Source organism: Hibiscus syriacus, unplaced genomic scaffold (assembly GCF_006381635.1).
Source record: "Hibiscus syriacus cultivar Baekdansim isolate YM2019G1 unplaced genomic scaffold, ASM638163v2 tig00109978_pilon, whole genome shotgun sequence".
Taxonomy (NCBI): Eukaryota; Viridiplantae; Streptophyta; class Magnoliopsida; order Malvales; family Malvaceae; genus Hibiscus; species Hibiscus syriacus.
In genome coordinates, this window is record NW_024062545.1 from 1 (window position 1) to 25,150 (window position 25,150).

Genomic DNA, 25,150 nt, shown 5'->3' on the forward strand with positions numbered 1-25,150 from the left:
ATAGCTAACATAGCTTGACGAGAAGGAATACGTTCTTCCCGGATTTTGTAAGAATCGAAATATTGATAATACCAATATCGGTGATTTCTAGACCCAGGATGATTGAAACACGAATTTTGGATAGTCAAGTTAGGATCAGTGGGATTGGGATTAGAAATTGGAATAGAATGAGGATTTTGAGGTGGATTTGGTTGACGACTAGAACGACTAGATGAAGACCTAGGACGTTTAGGATTTGACATGGTGAAGGAAATCGGAATAGATATAATTGCAATTTTAAAACAAGTGTATGCAATTCAATTAATCCCAAAACTCAAATGAGTCCTCAATATTTCAAGATTCTCTAAAACAATCCTAATGGGCAAAGTTTTTGAAAAACTTTTGAAAATATGGTTTTGAGAAACAATATATGTATAGTTTTCATAATAACAATATAATTTGATCAAAACACAATAATTTGAAAAAATAACATTTTTTTTTTTATTTCGAAAATTTTAAAAAATTTGAAAAATTCTTGTGTTTTTGATGAAATTAGTTGTAACATCTAGTTTCTAATCACTAAATAATCAATGCCCGATCACTATTTCAACCTAGAACTAATTGAAACTAATCCTATGTTCAAAAATAATGAAATAAAGAGTTTAGAAAAATTTACCTTGAAATATGAAGATTGAGTGGATTTAGATGTTGTTTGCACGATTTTAATGATTCCAACAGGTTTGGAAGATGATTTATGAAGCAAATTCCGATTAATATCGTTGATTTGAGGCAAAAATGGAGATTTGAGGGGTTTAGAGGGTGAAAACGGCGGAAGAAATAATAAAATGAGGGTTTGGGATTTTGGGGTTTTCTGTTCGATTTTAACAGATCCCCAGGGGGGTATCGATTCCCCTGTGGGGGGAATCGGTTCCCCTTCAAAGGGGGAATCGGTTCCCTCAGGGGGAGGAATCGATTCCCTCTGCACCAAAATGCTAAAATCCGAATTTTTAAGCACAAAATGCTAAATTAATCTTTTCTAGTGGTATTGGCAACTCATATATCAAACATTAATTATGTTCAAATAATTAAATTAATCTTTAATTGATTTTTGAACATAAAATTAATTTTCATTAAGAATCACATCCCCCTAACTAATAGCAAGAATGCAATCAAAAAATATAAGCATTTTTCAAGATTTATTAAAAGTGCTAAAATTATTTTAAACACTAAGAAGATAGATTGGTCAAACCTAATTCTCTCCTAAGTGTCCAAAATCTTTCCTTGTCTAAGGGTTTTGTAAAGATATCCGCTAATTGGTGCAAAGTATCAACAAATTCTAGAACTACATCTTCCTTAGTGACATGGTCTCTAATGAAGTGATGTCTTATTTCAATGTGCTTAGTTCTAGAGTGTTGGATGGGATTTTTAGTGAGACAAATAGCACTAGTATTGTCACACTTGATAGGAATAGTACCTACTTCAATTCCATAATCAAAAAGTTGTTGTTTCATCCATAAAACTTGTGCACAACTACCAGCTGAAATGTATTCAGCTTCAGTGGTAGATAATGCAACACAATTTTGTTTCTTTGAAAACCAAGAAATCAGCATATTTCCAAGGAATTGGCAAGTACCGGAGGTGCTTTTCCTATCTAATTTGCATCCTCCATAATCCGCATCAGAAAAAGCATGCAAGCTAAAACTAGAGTCTCTAGGATACCAAAGTCCTAAACTAGGAGTGTCCTTAAGGTATCTAAAGATTCTCTTAATAGCTAGTAAATGTGATTCCTTAGGACATGATTGAAATCTAGCACATAAGCAAACACTAAACATAATGTCCGGTCTACTTGCAGTTAGATAAAGCAAAGAGCCAATCATTGACCTATATATTTAACATCTACACATTTACCTCCTTCATCTAAGTCAAGCTTTGTTGAAGAGCTCATTGGAGTGTTATGAGGTTTCCCATTTTCCAGTCCAAACTTCTTGAGCATATCTTTGACGTACTTAGCTTGATTAATGAAGATGCCATCTTTTCTTTGCTTGATTTGGAGTCCCAAGAAAAATGAGAGCTCCCCCATCATGCTCATCTCAAATTCACTTTGCATTAGCTTAGAAAATTCTTGACAAAGAACATCATTAGTAGAACCAAATATTATATCATCAACATAAATTTGAACTACTAATAAATCTTTACCTTTTCTCTTTAAAAACAATGTAGTGTCAACCTTTCCTTTTAAAAAACCTTTTTCAATTAAAATTTGACAATCTTTCATACCAAGCTCTAGGAGCTTGTTTTAAACCATAAAGAGCTTTTGTCAATTTTAAAACATGATCCGGAAAATTTGAATCTTCAAAACCTGGAGGTTGTTCCACGTACACTTCTTCTTTTATAAAACCATTTAAAAATGCACTTTTAACATCCATTTGATATAATTTAAATTCATTGAAACATGCAAATGCTAATAACATTCTAATTGCTTCCATCCTAGCTACGGGAGCGTATGTTTCATCATAGTCTATGCCTTCTTCTTGAGTATAGCCTTGAGCAACAAGTCTAGCCTTGTTCCTCACTATATTACCACTTTCATCAAGTTTATTTCTAAAAACCCATCTAGTACCTACAGTAGATTTATCACTAGGCCTTTCAACTAATGTCCATACTTTACTTCTCTCAAATTGATTTAATTCTTCTTGCATAGCCATAATCCAATGTTCATCTTTTAATGCTTCTTTGATGTTCTTAGGCTCTATGCATGAAATAAATGCAACATAATTACAGATATTTCTAAGAGAAGATCGAGTAGTTACCCCTTTTGATAGATCACCTATAATTTCACCATCCTTGACATAGTTGTACTCTCTTGGAAAAGATACTTCCCTTTCTTCAATGGTTGGATTCTCGAGGGGATCATGAGTTTCCTCATCTTTTGTTTCTTCCTTTGATGATGATTCTCCAATGTAATGTCTAACGTCATTTGCTTGTACAATACCTACATCATCATTAACAGAAGAATCCTTCCTCGGAAGGGGATTATCATCGAAAACAACATGTATAGACTCTTCTACAACTAAAGTTCTTTTATTAAATACACGATAAGCTTTAGAATTTAAGGAATAACCCAGAAAAATTCCTTCATCACTTTTAGCATCAAATTTACCAAGATTTTCTTTACCGTTGTTTAAAACAAAACATTTACATCCAAAAGGATGAAAATAGCTAATGTTAGGCTTTTTATTTTTGAGAATTTCATATGGAGTTTTCTTTAAAATTGGCCTAATCATTACTCGATTTACAACATAACAAGCGGTATTTGTGGCTTCCGCCCAAAAATATTTTGGCAAATTATTTTCACAAAGCATGGTTCTAGCCATTTCTTCTAAAGTTCGATTTTTCCTCTCAACAACTCCATTTTGTTGAGGGGTTCTAGGTGCTGAAAAATTGTGGCTAATACCGTTAGAATTACAAAACTCAATAAATCCAAGATTTTCAAATTCAGTTCCATGATCACTTCTAACACTAGTGATAGAGTAACCTTTTCATTTTGGATTATTTTGAAAATGTGATGAAATTTTCTAATGCTTCATCTTTAGTACTTAAGAATAGAACCCAAGTGTATCTAGAATAGTCATCTACCAAGACAAATGCATATTGTTTTCCTCCCAAGCTAGTAGTTCTAGTTGGCCCAAAAAGATCTAAATGGATCAATTGTAATACTCTACTAGTTGATACATCATTAATAGATTTAAAAGAAACTCGTTTTTGTTTTCCTTTAGCACAAGCATCACAGATTTTATCATTATCAAATTTAAGCTTAGGCAACCCTCGAACTAAATCACCTTGAATTAGCCGTTGCAAAACACTCATACTAGCATGACCTAGTCTCCTATGCCATAACCAACTATCATGCTCATCCTTAGCAACTAGGCATAAATTAGTCATATCAATAGAATCTAAATGCACCATGTAAATGTTTCCTATTCTATGACCAACAAGCATAATCCGATTAGATGCAATGTCAATGACTTTACAACCATTAATTTCAAATAAGACATTGAATCCTTTATCGCATAATTGACTAATACTCAATAGATTATGCTTTAATCCATTCACATATAACATTTTTAATTTGTATGGAAGAGGTATTACCTATTGTACCAATACCTTCAATGTGACCTTTTGAATTGTCTCCAAAAGTCACTTCTCCTCCATTTTTGGCGTTAAGCTCAATGAACCGGCTTTTGTCTCCGGTCATATGTCTTGAGCATCCACTATCAAGGTACCATGAGTTTGAATTTGTTTCCCGTGCCTTGTAGCAATGCTCCTTTCCCTACAAACATAGATTAATTTTTGATTTTTGGTACCCAAATTCTTTTGGGTCCATATTCATTAGTTTCCAAAATCCTAGTTCCCTTAGGTATCCATTTTTGTAGGATATCTTTATCTTTAGTAGTAATGAGTCCTTTAGGAACCCATATACTTCTAAATATTTTACCATTTAAGGTTCGTTGAGGATTTCTATGATTGTAGTTTCTAAAATCTTTTCTAACAAAGTTGGATTTTGAATTTTCTCCTTTTTCAAAACGTTTTGTTCCAACTTTTTCAAAAGAGATTTTAAGATCATCAATTTTCTTTTGATGATCATCATTGACCTTTGAAAGTAAATTTTGCAAATCTAAATTTTTCTTTTCAAACTCTTCTAGTTTGATTTGCAAATCTTTAATTTTACTTTCAAGATCATTGTTGGTTTTGGATATGAGTTTATTTTCATTTTTCAATTTTGAAACATCATTTTTATATTTTAAAATAATTTCTCATAATCCGAAGCCAACCCATTATATTCCTCTAATAGCTCATCATAAGATAAATCATCAAAATCAGATGAGTTAGAGGTTACCTTAGAATCTTCCCCGAATGCCATCAAGCACAAGTTTGCTACTTCTTGTTCCTCTTCATCGGAACCTTCTTCATTGCTCCATGTAGCCACATGAGCCTTGTGCTTATTCTTTGATTGACCCTTTTTCTTCAATTGTGGGCAATCATATTTGACATGCCCCGGCTTTTTGCATTCATAGCAAATGATTGGGTCCTTCTCTTTTGGTTCATTTTTGAGGCCTTCGTTTCGTTTGAATTTTCTTCCTTGGTAAGGTCTCATCATTTTTCTGAACCGTTTGGCAAACAATGCCATTTCCTCGTCATCATCATCATTAGAATCACTCTCATCTTTTGTGGATTTGAGAGCAACTCCAATGTTTTTCTTCTTCTCCTTCTCCTTTGGTGTCTCTTCAACTTTATCAAGGTCCACCTCATCTTCAAGCATCATCTCATGAGTGAGGAGTGAACCGATAAGTTCTTCAAGAGTTAAGGACGATAGGTCCTTAGACTCGATGATTGCCGTCTTCTTTGATTGCCATGATTTTGGGAGGGAGTAGACTAACTTCCTCACAAGCTTTTCATTTGAGATGATCTCTCCATATGATTTGAGACCATTGACAATCGTTGAAAATCTATCCGTCATAGCTTTGATGTCTTCATTTGGTTTCATCCTGAAATTTTCATAGCTATGCGTTAGAATACTAATTTTTGATTTCTTTACCTCATCTGTACCTTCATGTGTGACTTGAAGTTTGTCCCATATTTCTTTGGCGGTTGTACACGATGAAACTCTTCCGTATTCATCTGGTCCAAGAGCACAAAAAATAATATGGATGGCTTTGGAGTTGAGCTGGAACATTCTTGTCTCTCCTTCACTCCACAACCTTGGATGAGTGAGAGGTTTGATGTATCCTTCTTCTACAGCATTCCATGCTCCCATGTCACTTGCTTGAATGAAGTACATCATTCTATTCTTCCAATAGGCATAGTTAGCTCCATTGAAGAAAGGAGGCTTGTTGACGGGCATCGAATCAAGACCGGAGTCGAAGTTTGAAGTGGAGGCCATTGATGACTTTGTAATCGATGTAACTCTTCCCGGATCGACTCAAGAGGCGATTAAACCTTCAAATGAGTTAGGCTCTGATGCCAATTGTTGAGTTAATCGAATGACGAAATTGGCCAAGAGGGGGTGAATTGGCAATAAAAATTTTGTGGAAGCTTTTGCAGAAAATTGAAAGCAATTGCACAGCGATTTACAGTGGTTCGACTTTCTCAAACAAAGTCTACGTCCACTACCTTAGCTATCCACACTAAGGATTTTCCAACAAATTCACTAATTTGTTCTTTCTTTTGAGGCCAAAGAGATAACCTTACAATTCCCTCAAGAGTATACCCCAACTCTTGAGAACACTCTTTTCTCAAAGAGAAGATTACAAATTTGCAAACTTACAAGAAAACCTCACAAGGTAAGATGTTTGCACAATTCTAGAACAAAGAAAAGAACACTCAAAGATGAATACAATTGAGCACAAAAAGTGTTCTTGAAAGCAAAATGAATATTGAATGAAAATGGGCTTGAAATGCTCAAACTTGAGGTTTGATGCTTTCTCTTTGATTCTCTCTTGATTCTAGTTGCTTGATGTTTCTTATTTTTGATCAATGGCTTCTAAGCTTGCTTAAATACACCTTGGATCACTTCTGAACGTTGGGGATAATTAGAGAAGATTATAGCCGTTTTAGTGTGAAAACATTTAATAAAACAGCTTGGACAGTGGGGGGAATCGGTTCCCTCTCATAGGGAATCGGTTCCCTAAGTGTAAAATTCAAATATTTCGACCGTTGAACAAGGGGGAATCGGTACCCCCTTGGGGGGAATCGGTTCCCTCCGAGCATTCTGGAAATCTCGGAGCCAAACCATTCAGGGGGAATCGGTTCCTCCTATGGGGGGGAATCGGTTCCCTCTGAGTATTCTGGAATTTTTGGCTTTGAATTGGTTCGAAATACTTTGTAAAATATTTTGAAATTGTTTTATGATTAAAACTTAATTTTACACTTAAGTAAGGATCAAAATGATTTTTGAAATATTTGGAGTAATGTTTTGATATTCGAATAGTTATATCGAATATACTTAGAAAATCATTTGGAAAATCTTAAAATTCATTTAACTTAATTTGTTATATCGAAATCTTAAAATGTTTCAACAAATTTGTTCAACCTTTTGCTTAAATCCATCACCCGATGGATCAGCAGTGCCAGTTAGAGTTCATAATGAGAAGAACTCATCTGAAGAAGGAAGAAGAAGTTCATAATGAGAAGAGTTTGTTCAACCTTTTGCTCAAATCCATCACTTGATGGATCAGCTTTTCCAGAGAAAGTTCATAATGAGAAGAACTCATCTGAAGAATGAAGAAGAAGTTCATAATGAGAAGAATTTGTTCAACTTTTCGCTTGAATTCATCATTCGATGGATCAGCATTACCAGGTCGAGTTCATAATGAGAAGAACTCATCTGAAGAAGGAAGAAGAAGTTCATAATGAGAACTTGTTCAACTTTTCGCTTGAATTCATCATTCGATGGATCAGCATTGCCAGGTCGAGTTCATAATGAGAATAACTCATCTGAAGAAGGAAGAAGTTCATAATGAGAAGAACTTGTTCAACTTTTCGCTTGAATTCATCATTCGATGGATCAGCATCAACATTGCCAGAAGTTCATAATGAGAATAACTCATCTGAAGAATGAAGAAGAAGTTCATAATGAGAAGAATTTGTTCAACCTTTTGCTCAAATCCATTACTTGATGGATCAGCATTTTCAGAGGAAATTCATAATGAGAAGAACTCATCTGAAGAGGAAGAAGAAGTTCATAATGAGAAGAACTTGTTCAAATTTTTGCTCGAATTCATCACTCGATGGATCAACTTTTCCAGAGAGAATTCATAATGAGAAGAACTCATCTGAAGAAGGAAGAAGAAGTTCATAATGAGAAGAACTTGTTCAATCTTTTGCATGATTCTATCACAGAAGGAGATAGATCAGCATCAACATTTCCAGATTACATCACAGAAGGAGATGAATTATCATCCCCAGTGAAAGAGTTCATAATGAGAAGAACTTGTTAACTTTTTGCTAAATTACATTACAAAAGGAGACAAATTATCATCCCCAGTGAAAAAATTCATAATGAGAAGAACTAATCTCAAAGAAGATTTTGTTCAACATTACCATCTTAATCAAGTGAAGTCAAATGAAAAAAAAACTTATTGTCCTTTAGTCTTTGTCCTATTCTCGTTAACACAAGAATGAACAAAGAGAGGCAGCTGAAGACACTAGTTTTTTATTTCATTTGTTTTATTTATTATTATTATTTTGTTTTAATATTATTATTATTATTATATTATATTATTATTATTATTACAAACAGGCCAAGTTCGGCCCAACCCAGACGAGCCCAGTTACAAGAGACCAAACCCAAACCCAGATGGCTCAACAGTAACCCTAAACCCATCTAGGGTTTATATCATCACCAGTAGCCGCCTCCACCTCAACCGTTGGATCTGGTAAGATCCAACGGTTCAGAAGCTTCCAGAGGAAACCCTAGGGTATCACAACCCTAGGGCCACGTCCCAGCCGCCGCTGCTTTCAGAAAACCCCAACTATCGCCTTCATATGTTTTCAGCCGCCCCACGTCGACGTTCCAGCTGCCGCCGCCCTCAAAGAAGCCTCCAGAAGTGCCACTGAGCCATCCACGTTGCTACCCTATGGTGAGTCACCACCATAGTTCGGTGACTCACTGAGGGCCATTCCATTACCCGGTCCGATGAACGTCTCGACAAGGCTATAAAGCCTCGGTTCGCCTGAAGACAGAGAGGAGGAGAGAGCAAGAAAGAACAAAACAACCATAGCAACAACCAGAAAAAAAAAATAAAGAAGAAACGGGAAAGCAACTTACCAAAGAGGAGCCTCTACAAGCCACCGGAGAACCGAAACGTCGAAGAGAACTATCTTAGATCTACGACGATTGGTAAGGTTTTAAGCTAAAACAACCTTAGATTCGGGTATAGAAAAATAGAGGCTTCGATTTGGGGTGGGTTTTGTAATTTCCGGCCACCGTTAACGGTGGCCGGCAGCGGTGGTCGGAGCCCGGCAGCGATGGCTGACCGGTTGCGTTTCTCTCGTTTTAGAGAGAAGCCAGAGAGAACTCTGGCTCTCTCAGTTTTGAGAGAGAAGAGGAATGAAGAAATGAGAGAGCTGGCCCGAAGGGCCAGCCGTCTCGGGTATTTAAATACCCTCTCCCAAACGACGCCGTTTTGGGGAGGGTATTTCTGTAATTTCATAAAGGGTAAACCCCGTCCACAGTGCTCCAAGTTTGTATACCTTACAATTTAGTCACTGAAAGCAATTTTGATTATTTTAATTTAGTCTTCTAATTTTATTTTATTTTAATTTAGTCCTTATCAGCATATATATATATATTTAGGTAAATATCAAATTAGTCCTCATAGTTTAGTAATTATTATTTTAATCCCATATATGAATTATGGTTAAATTACACTTTTAATGCCCACCTTTTATATATTTCAAATTAGGACTCTAGTTTTATAATTTTACATTTTAATCATTAAATTTTCATTTTGACTATTTATTTTTAATATTTACATTTTAATACTATATTTTTAATTCCTTTTATTTTAATCATTATTTGCAATATTATTTATTATTATTATTACTTTAATTATTATTTCATTATTATTATTTTTATATAAATAAATATATATAATAATATTTTTTATTTATTCTATTTTTTTTCTATTAAAATCCTATATTTCATAAATTACTTTTAATAATCATATTTTAATATATTTATTTTTTAATATTAAGAAAATAACTGTCTTAAAACACCTAAAAGTATGTTTTCTGATATTTTTACTAAATATCCTATTTTTTATAAATCCTATATTAACTTTTAATAAATGTTTTATTTATTTTTATATCAAAGAAATGAGCTGTCTTAAAGCACCTAGAAGCCCTTTTCTGATATTTCTAAATAAATAAATATCTTATTTATATAAATTAATATATTTTCTTAAAATTATAAATTTGAAATAATAATAGTTAAATATATTTTGAATTTTTTAATTTCTAATAATAGAGACAATTTATAATTAAAAAGTACCAATTTTGGGCGTTATAAGAATGCTAATCCTTCCCTAAACGTAACCGACCACGAATCCCTTTTTATTATTAAAAAGAACGAATTTTTGGTTAAAACGCAGATCAGTTTATCTTTTAATCGATGTTTTCTTAAGAACTCTTTTAAAGGATGATTTTTAGGTATTCGACCTACCTGACCCAAAAGGCCGATGGCGACTCCCAAATTATTTTAAAAACCATTTATTCACATCAATTTCCCGCCAAATAAATATTTCGTGCCCGGACGAAAACCGGTTACGACAACTAGATTTTAGTTTTGATAGAAAAGGGAAAAAAGCATTTTGATTCAAAATTGACAAAGTATATTCTTCAATAAATGAATTATACATTTCAAACTTTTTTTATGAAAAGGATGCCCCATTAAAAAACACTCTCCAGAGACAACAAGTGGAAAAGAGTGCCTCTGTCATGGGCGCAATTCATTAATAATAGATGAATCAATACAAAGCCACGTACCAAAACAAAATGGTGAAATATGGCACCATGTCAACTGATTCTCAGTACCTAAAAATTCATATTTAGCTAAATGATGGCCCAGTTAATTACCATATCTCAAGGCATGCTTAAACAAGATAAAACCAAAACTGCTAGCTGTCTCCTTAATATAACTAACTAGACTCCCCAGGCTTGACACAAAACAATAACTGCCTGTAAGGTATGTAATAGTTATCAAAAACTTGCTTTCAACTTCAGCTTGTGTTTACATTTAATGTTCTGTTTCAATTTCAATCAAATTTATTCACTGACATATACTTCTTCTAGCAACTTTTCAAAAAGAAAAAGCTGATTACCTCAGGCTCGCTGCCATCAGAGTTGAAGATTCGCATAGTATAATATGTACCGTTGACTCCCGGCATCGCAAAAATCACTCCGTCAGCACCTATACCAAAGTTCCTATCGCACAACTTCACCGCTTGCTCTGGCGTAATCCTCAGTTCTGTCGAGTCCCTATTATCAACCTATGTCAATAAACAAGAGTTTAGCTAAGGCACTTTCTCCCAGAATTTTCTAAGCTACAATAGAAATTATTAAGGGAAATTACCAAAATGAAGTCGTTTCCATGGCCGTGATACTTGACGAAATGAAGGAACCCACTTTCCTTTCGGTCAAGGAACGACGTCGTGGAGATTTCCTCCGGAGTTCCGATTCTCATGGAAGAAGCGACGACTCGAAAGTTGGGGTTTCTAAGAGAATAAAAGTTGGAACGGAGGGAATCGAAATGAAGAGAACAAATTGATCGAAGAGGAGCGGAGATCGAGGCGGATAGACGGCGAGTTTGTGGCGGGAGAGAGGGGAAATGGCGGCGGCGGTGGCCATAAGAGTTTTGCTTTTACTTTGAGACGGCGTGGTTTTGGAGTTGCAGTGACGTTTTCCAGTCAAAAATTGGATACGCAACTAATTTTTGTCTTTTGTAATGTAAGATAGGTGGTGAAATCGTATGCGGATTGTCAATCGTGGAACCCGTTTGAATATGGGGGATTAGATTTCGTAAATGGTCTGATTTTTACCTGGATTTTAATTACTTAAATCAATTACTTTAATTTAATTGATTTTTAATTTAACTAATTAAATAATGAGTAAACTACACATGTCATTAATGTTTGAATAAATTTTAGATTTTTTACTAAAATTTTAAAAGTAAACTATTAGTCACTAATTTTATAGATTTTAACAAATCGATCACTTAACGTTACCCTTCGTTAGTGTGAGTAATGTGAATCTTACCTAACCCATTAATCATTTACCTGGAATGTTGACCTCCATACTAAAGAGTGATCAACTCTTCAAATGAATTAAAGGTATATGACACATATAAGAATTAAAGGTGAAAAAGAAAAAAAGACGGGTAAGTTTTGTATGCCACTAGCAACAGTAGCCGCATTGTTAGTAATCCAAGGAAGGTCGAAACTAGCCGAAAAATTATAAGACCAACAACGGCGACCCTTTCAGCAATTCCTTCTAAACAATTGAAGAAATCATCACTCAATGTCGTGTCAGACATCCCAAACTCATCTTCCCCTATATCTTTAACCAAATCCTTCATATTGTCCACCTTTGTATTTTGAACCACAACACCTTCATCCACGGAGGTCGTTAGAGACGAATTATTGACGAGTTTAGTTGAGGAGGTTTGTTGGAATCAACAACAATTATCATTTGTGGAGTGAAAGGCTTCTGACAAACGCTTCCAGTGAGTGAATTCTAGTGGTAACATGGAATGTAAGGGTGCTGGCCATTTATAGGCTAAAACAATGTTTCATTTGAGAAGTAAAAAGCTTCTCCCGTTGAAAACATGCAGACATAAGAACAAAACAAAACATAAACAATAAACCATAAAAGGTACAAGAATATTCGACTCACGTCATCGTCGTATATAAATCCAGTTGAGTGTTTTGGCACTGATTATTCAACTCTATGAATCTCTCATTGTCGCATATAAGGTCCAGTTGAAAAATACTTATAAACTTTATTGTCATTCATTTCAAGTTTTATCGGCTCCTTACTTTCAGGTAAACTTTTGAAGAGTAACACAAATAGTGTATTCATGGATCCTCATCTAGTATATCTAAGAGACATATCTTTCAAATTCATACCATATTTTGATGCGATCTTAAGTTGAAGGAAGGGATACAAGGGAGAATAAATTATCCAGAGTTCTTAAAATCTATTGATAGTTCTCAAATTGTATCAGTGAAGAATAAATTCACTCGCTGTTAGCATGCGCCAGAAGCCTTTCACTCCATAAACGATGGTCGTCGATGACTCCTATAGACACTCATTTTCGTCCGAGACTTTATTTTATTTTTTATATCATATAACATATAGTTTTGTCAAAAAAATAATATATGGTTTTTGAAAATATATAGTATAGTTTTTAAAAACATATGGTGTAGTTTTTGAAAACATGTTATATAGTTTTTTTTAAAAAAACACATAATATAGTTTTTGAAAATATATAATATAGTTTTAAAAACATATGGTATAGTTTTTTAAAACATATATATATATTTTTGAAAATATCTAGCATAGTTTTTAAAAAAAAACATATTATTATATTTTGAAATATATAATTTTTGAAAAACATATGTAATATATATATATATATATATTGAAAACATATTATATAATTTTAAAAATATAATATATTATATAGTTTTTAGAATATATATATATATATATTAAGCTTGTTATTATTATTTATTTTCTTTTTATCTTTTTCATTTTTAGGTTCAAATGGTCCAATAAAAGTCCAAATCCGGGTCCAAAGAGTCCAAAAAGAAAAGCCAAAGGTAAGATCCAAATTCGGCCCAACCGAATCAACAAGCCAACTCAGTGGAAAGCCCAAACCCATCTGTCTGACCCAACAGAGGATTAGGGTTTCGTGTCTAACCAGGCGTGCCATACGGTTTACGACCGTAAGATCGAGGATAGATCAATGGTCCAGATAAAAAACAACTAGGATTTCAACCCTAACACCAGCGCCACAAAGGAGTGAAAGCCGTTGGATCTGGTCAAAATGATCCAACGGTGGATCGAGAAAACTTAAAGGTACCCACCGACTGAACAACAGCCACGTAGCGACGAAGCATCCAAAGTCGAGAAAAATGCCAAAAAATCAGCCATAATCGAGCATCCTGACAAAATCATGACTACACCATCCCATTTTAATCGGTAACTACCACCATCGGCAGGGTTATAAAAACCTTGAGAATCATCCAAACAAGACACGAAAAGAAATCGAAGAGCACAACAATGAACAACAACAGAAAAGGTGAAATCTACAAAGAAAACAAAGCTAGCACAAAAATAACCAAGAAAGGCAAGTAAAAATCCATCGAAGCAACCCAAAACACACATATTTGAAATACCCATCGAGACTTAAGAAAAAACATCGGTCGAGATAAGCAAGAGCCTCGCCAGGAAAAGAAAGGTCACCGAAACTCAAGAGACGATGATTTTAAAGGTAAATATTTAAACCTAAAAGTTTAGATCTACGTCGTTTAGGGGGATGTTGAGCGATTGGAATTCGGATTCGGTTTCGGAGTGTTGAAGGGAGTGTTTTGAGGTAATTTTAGGAATTTCTGGCTACTGGAGTGGCGGGGCAACGTCGGTTGTCTACGCGGGAGCGGTGGCCGACTATTGGTCGGTTGGGATGAGTTGAGAACATTTTTAAGAGAGAGTGGGAGATTATTTTTAGAAATTGGATGAAATGATTTTTTTGAGTTTTATGGGCTATTTATAGGGAAGACCTTTGTGTAAATACTAAAATTTAGTCCCTGATATTTTGATGCGTAATTCATTTTGGTCACTTGTAGTAGATTTATCCTTAAAATTTGAATTAATTCAATTTAATCCTTGTTATATATTTTTTTGTATCTTTGCAATTTAACCCCTTAATTTACGTTTTCTTTCCTTGCAACATTCAATTAATATCAGTTTAATCCTTGATTTTAAATTTTTGTAATTTAATCCTTTAAATTTAAAATTTCCTTTTATTCTTTTATTTATTTTATTATTTAACATTCATTTGGCTTTGTTTTTTAGGACCATTTTTATTGATAAAATGTAAGTAATTCAGATCAAATTTTAAATATTAATTTTAATTTAACTTGTAATTTTCGTAATTAAGACAACCGAAAAATTAAATTGGTACTGAAAGGGCAGTACAAGGGTGCTAATCCTTCATTGATTGTAATCGACTCCCGAATCTGATTAATTTCTGGAAAACGCAAATCAGACAAATGGTAAGTCAAGGTATCCGATTAACCTAATTTTAAATGATCGGTGGCGGCTCCAACACATCAAAATTTAGTAGAAACCTGATTTCGGGCCTACCCGAATGACGGTTACGACAGCTTGGCGGCTCCTTGGGAGGGTAAGTGAGTCAGACCAAAATTAATTTTTGGTTATCTTCTTAAGCAAAAATTGTAAGTTTAAATTCGAATTTATCCTTTAGATCCTTTTTATTTACTTTTGATTTTTATTTTTTGAATAAATAGTTGTACTGATGTTTTTTCAATGATTTCAAATTTTTCAAAATTATATCTTAGGCTCCAAACCCTTTTTAAGTGGAGGTGAAAGTGATGCCTTCATGGGAATTTATTCTCCGTATAGGCCTAGCAAGTAACCTTCGGGATTCATATACCTTATGTTTCGTGTGAATTTATTCTCCGTATAGATATAAGGGAATGTATCCTCTCAAGTTTAACTTGGTCCACATGAGTTTGTGATGGGCTTAGGACTGAGGGTCTGGCAGACCCAAGAGGGCACCAGTAAGGAGAACTCGAATACATTTTTTTACAACCAAACTATGACGCTGCAAGGAATTAGAGCTCACCCTAAAACGCCATTTCAAAACCTAGGATGCTTGATTTATTTCTTGATTTATTTCTTGCTTTAGTTTTTGTTTAAAGCATGCGAATTATAAATTTATGCGGTTAGGATTTGTTCAAGAAAATAACATGTGGGGTAGAGATCATAGCCGGGTAGGAATAAAAATATGTGGGGTAAATATCATGTGGGGTAGAAATTTTTTATTTTATTTTCATTATGATTATGATTTCTATTTATATTTTACTAACTTATTTCCTTTCATTTTTGTTTTATTTCTAACTTTTATCATTGCATCATTTAAAGAGGTGTTGATCTACAAAAATGTTCGTTTAAACCCGCATAGTTGGCATTAATTGACAAAAGGGTTATAATGCAAGAGGTCAAGAATATAGAAGTACGACTATGGTCAGAAATGACTTAGAAGGAAAAAGAAGACAGTCTGCAAGATAACTATGTGTCAAACATGGTTGGCTACGCTTCCATCAGTCTCAAACAAAATGATACCCATGAATTGCATAATATTTGGGACAGTTGGAAAGCTGACAGGAAACAGAAGTTTTGTCAGCGATACGGTGATATCGCACCATTGCTCTACATAAAGGTAGATGAACCATTAATTCGAGGCCTTGTACAGTTTTGGAATCTGGGATACAGCTGCTTTACCTTCAACCAAGAAGACATGGTGCCCACCATTGAGGAATACACCACACTGTTACACTGTGAAAGAATTAGAATAGATCGGGTGTTAAATCAAATATATCAAGAGTCAACCTTTCAAAGATGGGCTGGAAAAGGTGGCAAGGGTTGATGAAAAGTGGGTCACTGACCGGATTCAACGCAAAGGCAAAGGTGAAGGAATTGCTTAGACTCACATCAAGTAGTTAATGAAGAATCACCCTGATGGGTGAAAGGCAATCGATCTCTTTGCACTAGGTGTCTGTGGCCTGGTTATCTTCCCTAAAACTTTGGGATATATTTAGGCAGTCGTGGTGGAACTATTTGAACAACTGCCTAAAAGAGTAAATATTTTATAGGGGCGATGTTGAGCGATTGGGGTTTATGTTAGGGTTCGGGTGTTGATGGGAGTGTTTTTAGGTAGTTTTAAAATTTTTTGGCCACCAGAGACGGTAGCCAGAGTGGCGGGGCAGCGACAGTTATCTACGCGAAAACGGTGGCCAACCATTGGTCGGTTGGGGTGAGTTGAGAGATTTTTGAGAGAGAAGGGGAGATTATTTTTAGAGATGGGATGAAATGAATTTTTTGGGTTTAGGGTGCTAATCATTCTTTGACTCTAATCGACCCCCGAATCCGATTAATTTCTAGAAAAACACAAATCAGACAAAGAGTAAGTCAAGGTATTCGATCAACCTAATTTTAAATGATCGGTGATGGTTCCAACACATCAAAATTTAGTCAAACACCAATTTCAGGCCTACCCGAAGGATGATTACGACAACTCCAATGAATCTTTCTTGATTAAACTCGTCGACAGTTCATATTCGATGAGCTCCATGGATGAAGAGGTTGTTGTTTCAAAGTATAAATATGGACAACATGGAGGATTTGGTTAAAGATGAATGGGAAGATGAGTTTGGGATGTCTGATACGACAATGAGTGATGATTTCTTCGAGGGTTTAGAAGGAATTACTGAAATGATCGACAAAGATTGTTGGTCTGATAATTTATCGACTAGTTTTGACCTTCCTTGGATTGCTAATAATGCGACTACTACCTCCGATCAGGGCCGGTCCAATGAGTTTTAATGCTCTGGGCGAGATAATATTTTATTCCCCTATACTTATACCGTATAATAGACAAAACATAAATAATTTTTTTAAACAAAAATGTAATGGAAATTATAGTCAAACAATATCAATACTAATACAAACCAAAACTTACAAGGCTACAAATATCACCTAAAGCGATGCCTTCGTGCATTTTTTGAAGAAAAAACATCTATTATTATACGAAAATCAAGACTTTGTAAAAATTGTCTTTCGATGCTTAGAATTACTAATCCGTTCAATCTATCTTGAGTCATTGTACTTCGAAGAAGAGTGTGTTTATATACATGTACATGATTAATGAACCATGACGGAGGGCAGAATGGAGAGAAACTGTGGGCGAGCTTGTTTCAGTAATATTGTTTTCTTCTCCACCGTCCATTGCTGGAACACAACTTTCAACTGTTTCATTCGCTAAAGTTGGTTTTAGCTAACTTAGTTTTCCCCATTGAATTTGTTAAAGTAAAGAGTTAAATAATTTGTTAAAGTAAAGAGTTAAATAATTTGTTAAAGTAAAGAGTTAAATAATTTTGTTAGTAAATCTTTGATTATTATCATATTGGACACATTATAAAAATAAAAGATCAAATTATGTCATTAAACTGAAAGGTTTATATCTTGAGTTTTAACTTAATTAACCAAATTGGACCAATCTAAAATATTGTCAATGAATTCATGGGATAATGGGTAATGGCCCCAAAGAAATTCACAATTAATGTTATAAAACCCAAAGCTTTATCAATGGCGGCCATTGAAAAACCAAATCTTTAGAACCCCAGAAGGGGTTGTGCATATACAACACCAATGCTAGTAGTAATCAAAGCTCAACACCTTTCCTCATCTGATGCCCCCTCAAACATGCTACCCTGGGCTAAGGCTCATCTGACACATGTATTGGGTCGGCCTTACCTCTGATGGCATATAAAACTTGCCTGAATATGTATATTTTTCCTTTTCACCTTTAATTCTTGTATACATCATATATTTTTAATTCATTTGATGCGTCGATCAAACTCTTCAACGTGACGGTCAATAGTCCAAGTAAATTTTCCATCACACACGTTAACATATGACCGTTTTGTTACAAACCAATAACGTTAATGACCAATTTGTTACTTTTAAAATTTTAGTGAGGAAAACAAAAAATTACTCAAATATTAGTAATATTTTTATAATTTACCCTAAATTAATTGATGTATAATGCAAATGATTTGGTCTTAATGTAATTGCAAATCATTTTTAAAAAATGGATGAATCATTTGAATTAAGAGGAAATACGAGCTGCGCATAATTATTTTCCTAGAAAATAAATTTACATTCTTTCTAACCGACACAGTAGGGATAAGTGGTCAATTCATCGGCTCGAATTAAAAAATTTGAATTATTCAAGTTAATACGTCTTATTTTATAAATCAAATTTTATTTGAATTTTTTTTATTTAAGTCGAATATAAAATTCACATCGAGTTCATTTTTTTAGTTTATATTTAAATTTAATTGTAAATATTTATAATATCATGGTACTATTTGATTCTAATTTAAACAATTTTCTATAATAATATACAATACATGTATATTTATTCATATGTGATATGCATATATGATATAGAATCTAAAGACTCAACTAAAACTTAAAAATTAATCTATTAAATAATAAATATTTTGAGTTATTCGAGTTATTAAAATTTTATTTATAATTAGACTCGAAATTAAAAATTTTACGAGTAGAATTTTGTTCACCCTACTCAACATTAAGAATAACTGTTACAAAACTATGCGGGGGATATTATTTATTTTTCTTGAAGAAATAAGTAAAAAAAAATAGAACTTCTCTGCACCTTTCCAATTTCAATTTGAAGAAATTGGATACGGCTCCAGCCCACTACCCTAAAACCCGCTCTGATGAGCCCGACCCATCAATGATGTATCGGGTCCACCAATATCCACGCGTCAATTAACTGGCGCGAGCCCACCTTAAAGAGAGAAAAGGAAAGTGCAAAGCAGCGAAGATGGTCCCACTTTAATCATAGATAACCTCAGAGTTAACTTAACCTCTGATTTGGGTTAGATCCTCTCCGCCTTTAGGCGCATAGCTCATCTCCCCTTCCCCCAAAAATTGATTAGGGTTTCAAAAATCCCCCAAATCGATCAATATTCTCTCCTTTTTTTGGGTTTCTACGGTCAATTCTGCGAGTTCTTGCATCGAAAATTCAAAATTCTACGGGTTCTTCTATTCAGTGTGAATTCGATTGGAAATTGAATTGAAAAAAGAGGGAAAGAAAAATGGAGACGCAGAGGATAGTAGAGTTTCCTCACAAGGATATTGATAAACGTCCGAGGAAAAGGCCCAGATTAGCATGGGATATGCCTCCTCCTAAGGTAAAAGAAAGAAGTTTATATTTTTTCTCCTTTATTATTGTTGAAGTTTTTTCAGATTTTTCTCTTATATGATGTAGAATAGTATCAATTTTCAACGTCTTAATTTGATGTGGTTTTTCCCCTTTAGATTTTTGATTTTGTTCTTTTGGTTTTACAGGTTCTTCCAGCAATATATTGCGGTCAGGAATTTGGGAATGGATGTATATCTAATTTTTCATTTCCTAATAATATGTTTTACAGGGGAATTCCTCGTAATGGATCTCCTCCTTGGCGACCTGATGATAAAGATGGCCATTATGTTTTTGCAGTTGGAGAAAGCTTAACTCCTCGATGTAATTTTGTCTCTTCTTGCAAAATTGACTGTAGTATATGTTTTTAGGTAGATTTGATAATATCTACATATTTATATTCGTTTTCGGAAAGTAAATATTGAACTATTGTGAATATCTTTGAATGAAATTATGCAGTCATCATCGCTAAACATATTAAGTACAATCACATCTTTACCCCATTTATGTCATATTCAAATTGGTCACTTATATTCTTTTATTCTCCATGTTTGCAGACAGGATTCTCAGTAAAATGGGTGAAGGTTAGTATTTTCGTTCTCAATCCTGGTTTGACAATCATGGGAAGCGGCTTCTCCATTCAAATAACATTTTAATATTCTAATCCATGTAGATATTTTGGATTGTTGCTTAACCTGGATTATGGTCTATGAATTGTGTATTGCAGGAACATTTGGTCAAGTTCTAGAATGTTTTGACAATGAAAAACAAGAAGTTGTGGCCATCAAAATTGTTCGCTCCATAAACAAGTATCGTGAAGCTGCCATGATTGAAATTGATGTCCTTCAAAGACTTGCTAGGCATGATATTGGTGGTGGTGCTCGGTAAGGATGCCCTCATCCTTCTTTGTTTTCTTATTCGGTGTAGAAATTGAAGTGACTATGGTATAAGTGGTTTCATTCCTTGCAGTTGTGTGCAAATACGGAATTGGTTTGACTATCGTAATCATATTTGTATTGTAAGTATTTATTGATATTTTTATTTTATTAATTTGAGGGGGCAATGCAAGCACTTTCATTCCTAAATATTCTGTGAGTTAAAAAGCTTGCGGATGAATTGCAATGGTTTGAACAGGTATTTGAGAGGCTTGGACCTAGCTTATACGATTTCCTCCGCAAAAACAGCTACCGTTCATTTCCCATTGATCTTGTTCGGGAGCTTGGCAGACAAATTTTGGAGTCTGTAGCATGTGTGTGGATAATTCTTGCACTATTTATAATCTGTATTATATTTACTAGAAAACCCTTTAGTATGAAACAAGAGCTCTGGCGTATTGGTTAATTTATTAGTTATGTTTCTACATTTTTCTTTAAAAAATTGAAAACCATCTTAGTTTTATTAGACAATCAGGGGTTGATGATGATAATGTATTTCCTTACCCTAAAAAGTATATAAGTTTTGTTAGTTTTGCATCTAGTTGCTTAGTTAATTTTTCCTTTTCAAATGTGCAGTTATGCATGATTTGCGGTTAATTCACACTGATTTGAAGCCAGAAAACATTCTGCTTGTTTCCTCCGAATATATAAAGGTGCCAGATTATAAGGTATTCCTTAATTTTTCTATTCCCTAGGCATGTTTTTATATTGCTGTGTGTAATTGGAGATTGCTTAATTCACTTTTTATGCACTATTAAACTGAGGCATCTTTGAATTCTAATTTCTTGAAAAATGTTCTTTTATGTGCTCTAGTTTTTACAACGCTCTACGAAAGATGGTTCCTATTTTAAGAACCTGCCAAAGTCAAGTGCAATAAAGCTGATTGATTTTGGGAGTACAACATTTGAACACAAGGATCATAGCTATGTGGTGTCTACTCGACATTATCGTGCACCAGAAGTCATACTTGGTTATCATCATCTTCGTAACTGAGATGCGGGTGTTTTTTTTGCACATGTGCACATTTTCTTGACACTTTTTTTCATTTTTACAGGTCTTGGATGGAACTATCCTTGTGACTTGTGGAGTGTGGGTTGCATACTGGTTGAACTATGCTCTGTAAGTGAATCTTCGTAGATAAGTTTGTACTTATTGGTGTTACTGAACGCTGGAGCACAGTGTTTTCAAGAAAGAGGAAATGAGTATTTTAGAAACCTCTGTTGAGCTAGTTATTAGTTGATAAGATTAAAAAAGATGCAAGACATGAATCAAGTGCATAAATCTCATTCAATATGAGCTAGCCTCTAGAAGATAAATCTTGTTTTAAGGTAGCTAGAATGTGGTTTGCTGTTCATTGTAAAATAAGAAGGCAACTTAAAATTTTCATGATTGATCTGTTGGAATCTAAAGGTGGTTGTAATTTACTTCCTGAACTGACTATGATCTTAAATGTTGTATATTATTCATGAACAGGGTGAGGCACTTTTCCAAACACATGATAACCTAGAGCATCTTGCCATGATGGAGAGGGTTTTAGGGCCATTACCCCAACATATGGTGGTCAGAGCTGAGTAAGAGTGACTATGTTGCTTGTTCTTGTTTTGAGTTTGTTGTGGAGGAAGTTCTTACATAGTACCTGTATTGTTGCAGCAACCGTGCTGAGAAATATTTCCGGAGGGGCACACGTTTGGATTGGCCTGATGGTGCTACTTCAAGAGAAAGCTTGAAGGCAGTTTGGAAACTGCCCCGCCTACCGGTATGTTATCATGAGCTTGCTCCTCTTCTTTTAACTCACTGGCAATTATCTGAACTCACCTGATATTGACAGTAACTATATTTGCTGCTTTTGATGTTCATCACACCAACTATAATCAAATTGAGGAATTATTTTATTGCTTTTACTGACAAGGCTCATTATTCTCCGGAACTTGGGGCATGATCCTAGCTTTTTTCATTCTCCAACTTCTACTCCTAAACCACTCTTGGTTCTTTACTTTTTTGCTGCAGAACTTAATAATGCAGCATGTGGATCATTCTGCTGGTGATTTGATTGATCTCTTGCAAGGTTTACTACGGTACGATCCAGTCGAGAGACTTAAAGCTAGAGAAGCACTAAGACATCCATTTTTTACTAGAGATTGTAGGAGGTTCGGCTATCCCTTGTAATCGGAGATTGGGATCTGTCAAATTTCGAGTGAGCAACCTTGCATACTGAGGCATATGTTGAATGGCATTTGTCTCTTAAAATATATTTGCCTGATCAAATACATATATGTGTATAGTATAATACTCATTCCCTTTCCTGAAGGTGCGATTTGCGTCTTTTTTCGTTTGTTGGCTTTCTTGGTCTCACGAACGTGTATGTTATCTGGTGGTCATCTTTGAATGGTATCTGCCTGATGATGTACGGTTTGCTGACTGTTATTCAAAAAGAGAGATATAAAAGTTGGTGTAAGAATTTATAAACTGCTTCTATATATTATATGAGAAAATAATTTCAGTGACAACAAATACTTTATAGTATACGAATTTAATCAATTTTTTTTGGATTTGTCAAAATGACTAACAAATTCACAACGCGAATTCCAATTTTGTAACTCAGTTTCTAATTTTGCAACGAGAATATGTAAATCGAATTACGATTTTTCAAATTCGTAACGCGAAAGTCAAATTCGCACTGAATTTTAAATTTGTAACAGGTTTAAGTTTCGCAACACAAATGTTTTGGGTATATAACAACGCAACAGTAGCAATTCATAACCTAAATCCTTAAATCGCAACTCATTTCATCTCCATCTATCACTCTTTCCAGCGACATTCGTTCCTATATCCAACGACATCCTTTCCCATCTTTATTTTTTTTACATAATTTTATTTCTATATAATTTTTCAATGATTTCTCTCCCAAATTATCAACTATCAACTTAATAAAGTTATGTTTTTCTCTAAGTTAGTGATGATATCTAGTTTATAGCTCGTTTGTTTAGTAAATTAATTCACAATTTTTAGAATGAAATCATCTAATGTTGATCATGTTTGGATAGATTTGTGTTTTGGAGGGTTATGGAAGAATGTTCATGGTGTTTTACAATATGTGACTTTACCCATGAATCTTCAACTAAAACTGTCATTAAAAAAGTTAACTTATGAAACTCTAATGTTACGTGTTGCAAAGAAATTGAATTTAGAGCCTCTAAGTGGATTTAGGCTATCTTATCTGAGAAAAGATAAAGTTTATTTGTTAATCGACAATGAAGATGTTGAACGATTCATTACTTACATTAGTGTTTCGCAAGAAGATGATGTTACATTGTATGTTGTTGAACCTAGAAGTAGTGAAGTTGGGTCAGTAGCGAGTAGTAATCAACTAAGTTCTTCAACCCAAAATTTAATGGTTCCACCACAATTTCATCACCAAGCAAATTTTGTTTCACCACATTTCCAATACCAAACACAATATCAAACACAATCTCAAAACCCACAACCTTTTCATAATCCAAATCCCAATCAACTTTCAGCACCAAATTCCGATTTTCGTATTGACCAGTTAGACAATTATGAGCCAACAAAAAAAATTGTGAGTACTAGTCAGTATTCGAAATTTGATCTTGGTCAATACCCGGACTTTGATCTTGGTCAATACTTGGATTTTGATGATGTGATGGAAGAAGAAACAGACCCTGCATGTAATGATTTTGATATTGGTCAATACTCGAATTTTGATGATGAAACAGCCGCTGCCGATGAAGATGTTGTTGATGATAATAAGGAGGAAGTTACGACTGTGAATGAACATGTTGAACATCCATTCTGTAATTCATATAACCCTGAAGAAGAAGAATAAGAAGAAGTCCTCGAAGAAAGGAAAAAGAAGAAAATGCCACGGGAGTATAACTGGAATATGCCAGAATTACTTCAGATACCGGAAGAAGAGTTGGTAAAGATATCAGTTGATTGTTACACAAAATTTATTCGTATCAAGAAAGATGATTGTTTTGATACAAATGAAGACTTGAAGATAGCTTTGTATACTAAATGTGTGGAAGATGGCTATCAACTAAGAGTTAACAAATCAAGCAAAGATCGTTTCGAAACAAGGTGTATGATTGACAAAAACTGTACGTGGCGTATGATTGTAAAGAGGATAAAAGATTGCGAAATGTTTCAAGTTTAGACTTTTATTGATAAACATACATGTTCAAGAACTCAAGTTTTCCTCACCATAGACAGGCAAACAAAAAGGTGTTGGGTGGTTTTCTAGCTGAGTTAATGTTTTTGAATGGAAGGGTATATCGGGGACATGAAATTATGACTGACATGAATACTCGGTTCAAGATTAGTATCTCATATTCTCAAGCTTGGAGAGCCAAATGTTATGCCTTGGAATTGTTGAGGGGGTCGCCAGAAGCATCGTTTGCCCAACTGTCGGCTTATTGTCACAATTTAAAGCTGAAAAATCATGGGTCGGTAACTCATATCAAAACAGATAGATATGGACGATTTGAGTTGTTGTTTATCGCCATTGGTCCTGCGGTTAGTAAATAATTATAATTTTGTTGACTCATTTTTGTTAGTTGCATGCATTTCACATTTAAATGATTATATTTCTTGTGTATATGATTTTGTAGATTCATTTGTTTAT

At 34.3% G+C, this 25,150-nt stretch overlaps 2 protein-coding genes across 2 annotated transcripts; one reads left to right on the forward strand and one right to left on the reverse strand.

The window, feature by feature from the left end:
* Window positions 1-10,811: 10,811 nt before the first annotated feature.
* LOC120211626 (diaminopimelate epimerase, chloroplastic-like) lies at window positions 10,812-11,363 on the reverse strand. The gene is made up of 2 exons (XM_039210119.1): window positions 11,111-11,363; window positions 10,812-11,027 (listed from the first exon to the last, which is right to left on the reverse strand). The coding sequence occupies exons 1-2, from the start codon at window positions 11,219-11,221 to the stop codon at window positions 10,827-10,829; spliced, it is 312 nt and encodes a 103-aa protein (XP_039066050.1). The 5' UTR covers window positions 11,222-11,363; the 3' UTR covers window positions 10,812-10,826.
* Window positions 11,364-19,279: 7,916 nt separating this feature from the next.
* On the forward strand, window positions 19,280-22,863 carry LOC120211624 (serine/threonine-protein kinase AFC1-like). Its single transcript, XM_039210118.1, has 12 exons — window positions 19,280-19,565; window positions 19,723-19,897; window positions 20,131-20,157; window positions 20,301-20,457; window positions 20,543-20,591; window positions 20,708-20,822; window positions 21,085-21,176; window positions 21,322-21,478; window positions 21,563-21,627; window positions 21,982-22,079; window positions 22,159-22,264; window positions 22,516-22,863. Exons 1-12 carry the CDS (start codon window positions 19,470-19,472, stop codon window positions 22,672-22,674), a joined length of 1,296 nt encoding a protein of 431 aa, XP_039066049.1. The 5' UTR covers window positions 19,280-19,469; the 3' UTR covers window positions 22,675-22,863.
* Window positions 22,864-25,150: the final 2,287 nt, after the last annotated feature.

Coding starts and splice junctions, on each gene's coding strand:
- LOC120211626 (XM_039210119.1), bottom strand. CDS start 11,221: ATGAGAATCGGAACTCCGGAGGAAATCTCCACGACGTCGTTCCTTGAC. Junction 11,028..11,110: donor ATGGAAACGACTTCATTTTG/GTAATTTCCCTT, acceptor TTATTGACATAG/GTTGATAATAGGGACTCGAC.
- LOC120211624 (XM_039210118.1), top strand. CDS start 19,470: ATGGAGACGCAGAGGATAGTAGAGTTTCCTCACAAGGATATTGATAAA. Junction 19,898..20,130: donor AGAAAGCTTAACTCCTCGAT/GTAATTTTGTCT, acceptor CCATGTTTGCAG/ACAGGATTCTCAGTAAAATG. Junction 21,177..21,321: donor TAAAGGTGCCAGATTATAAG/GTATTCCTTAAT, acceptor TATGTGCTCTAG/TTTTTACAACGCTCTACGAA.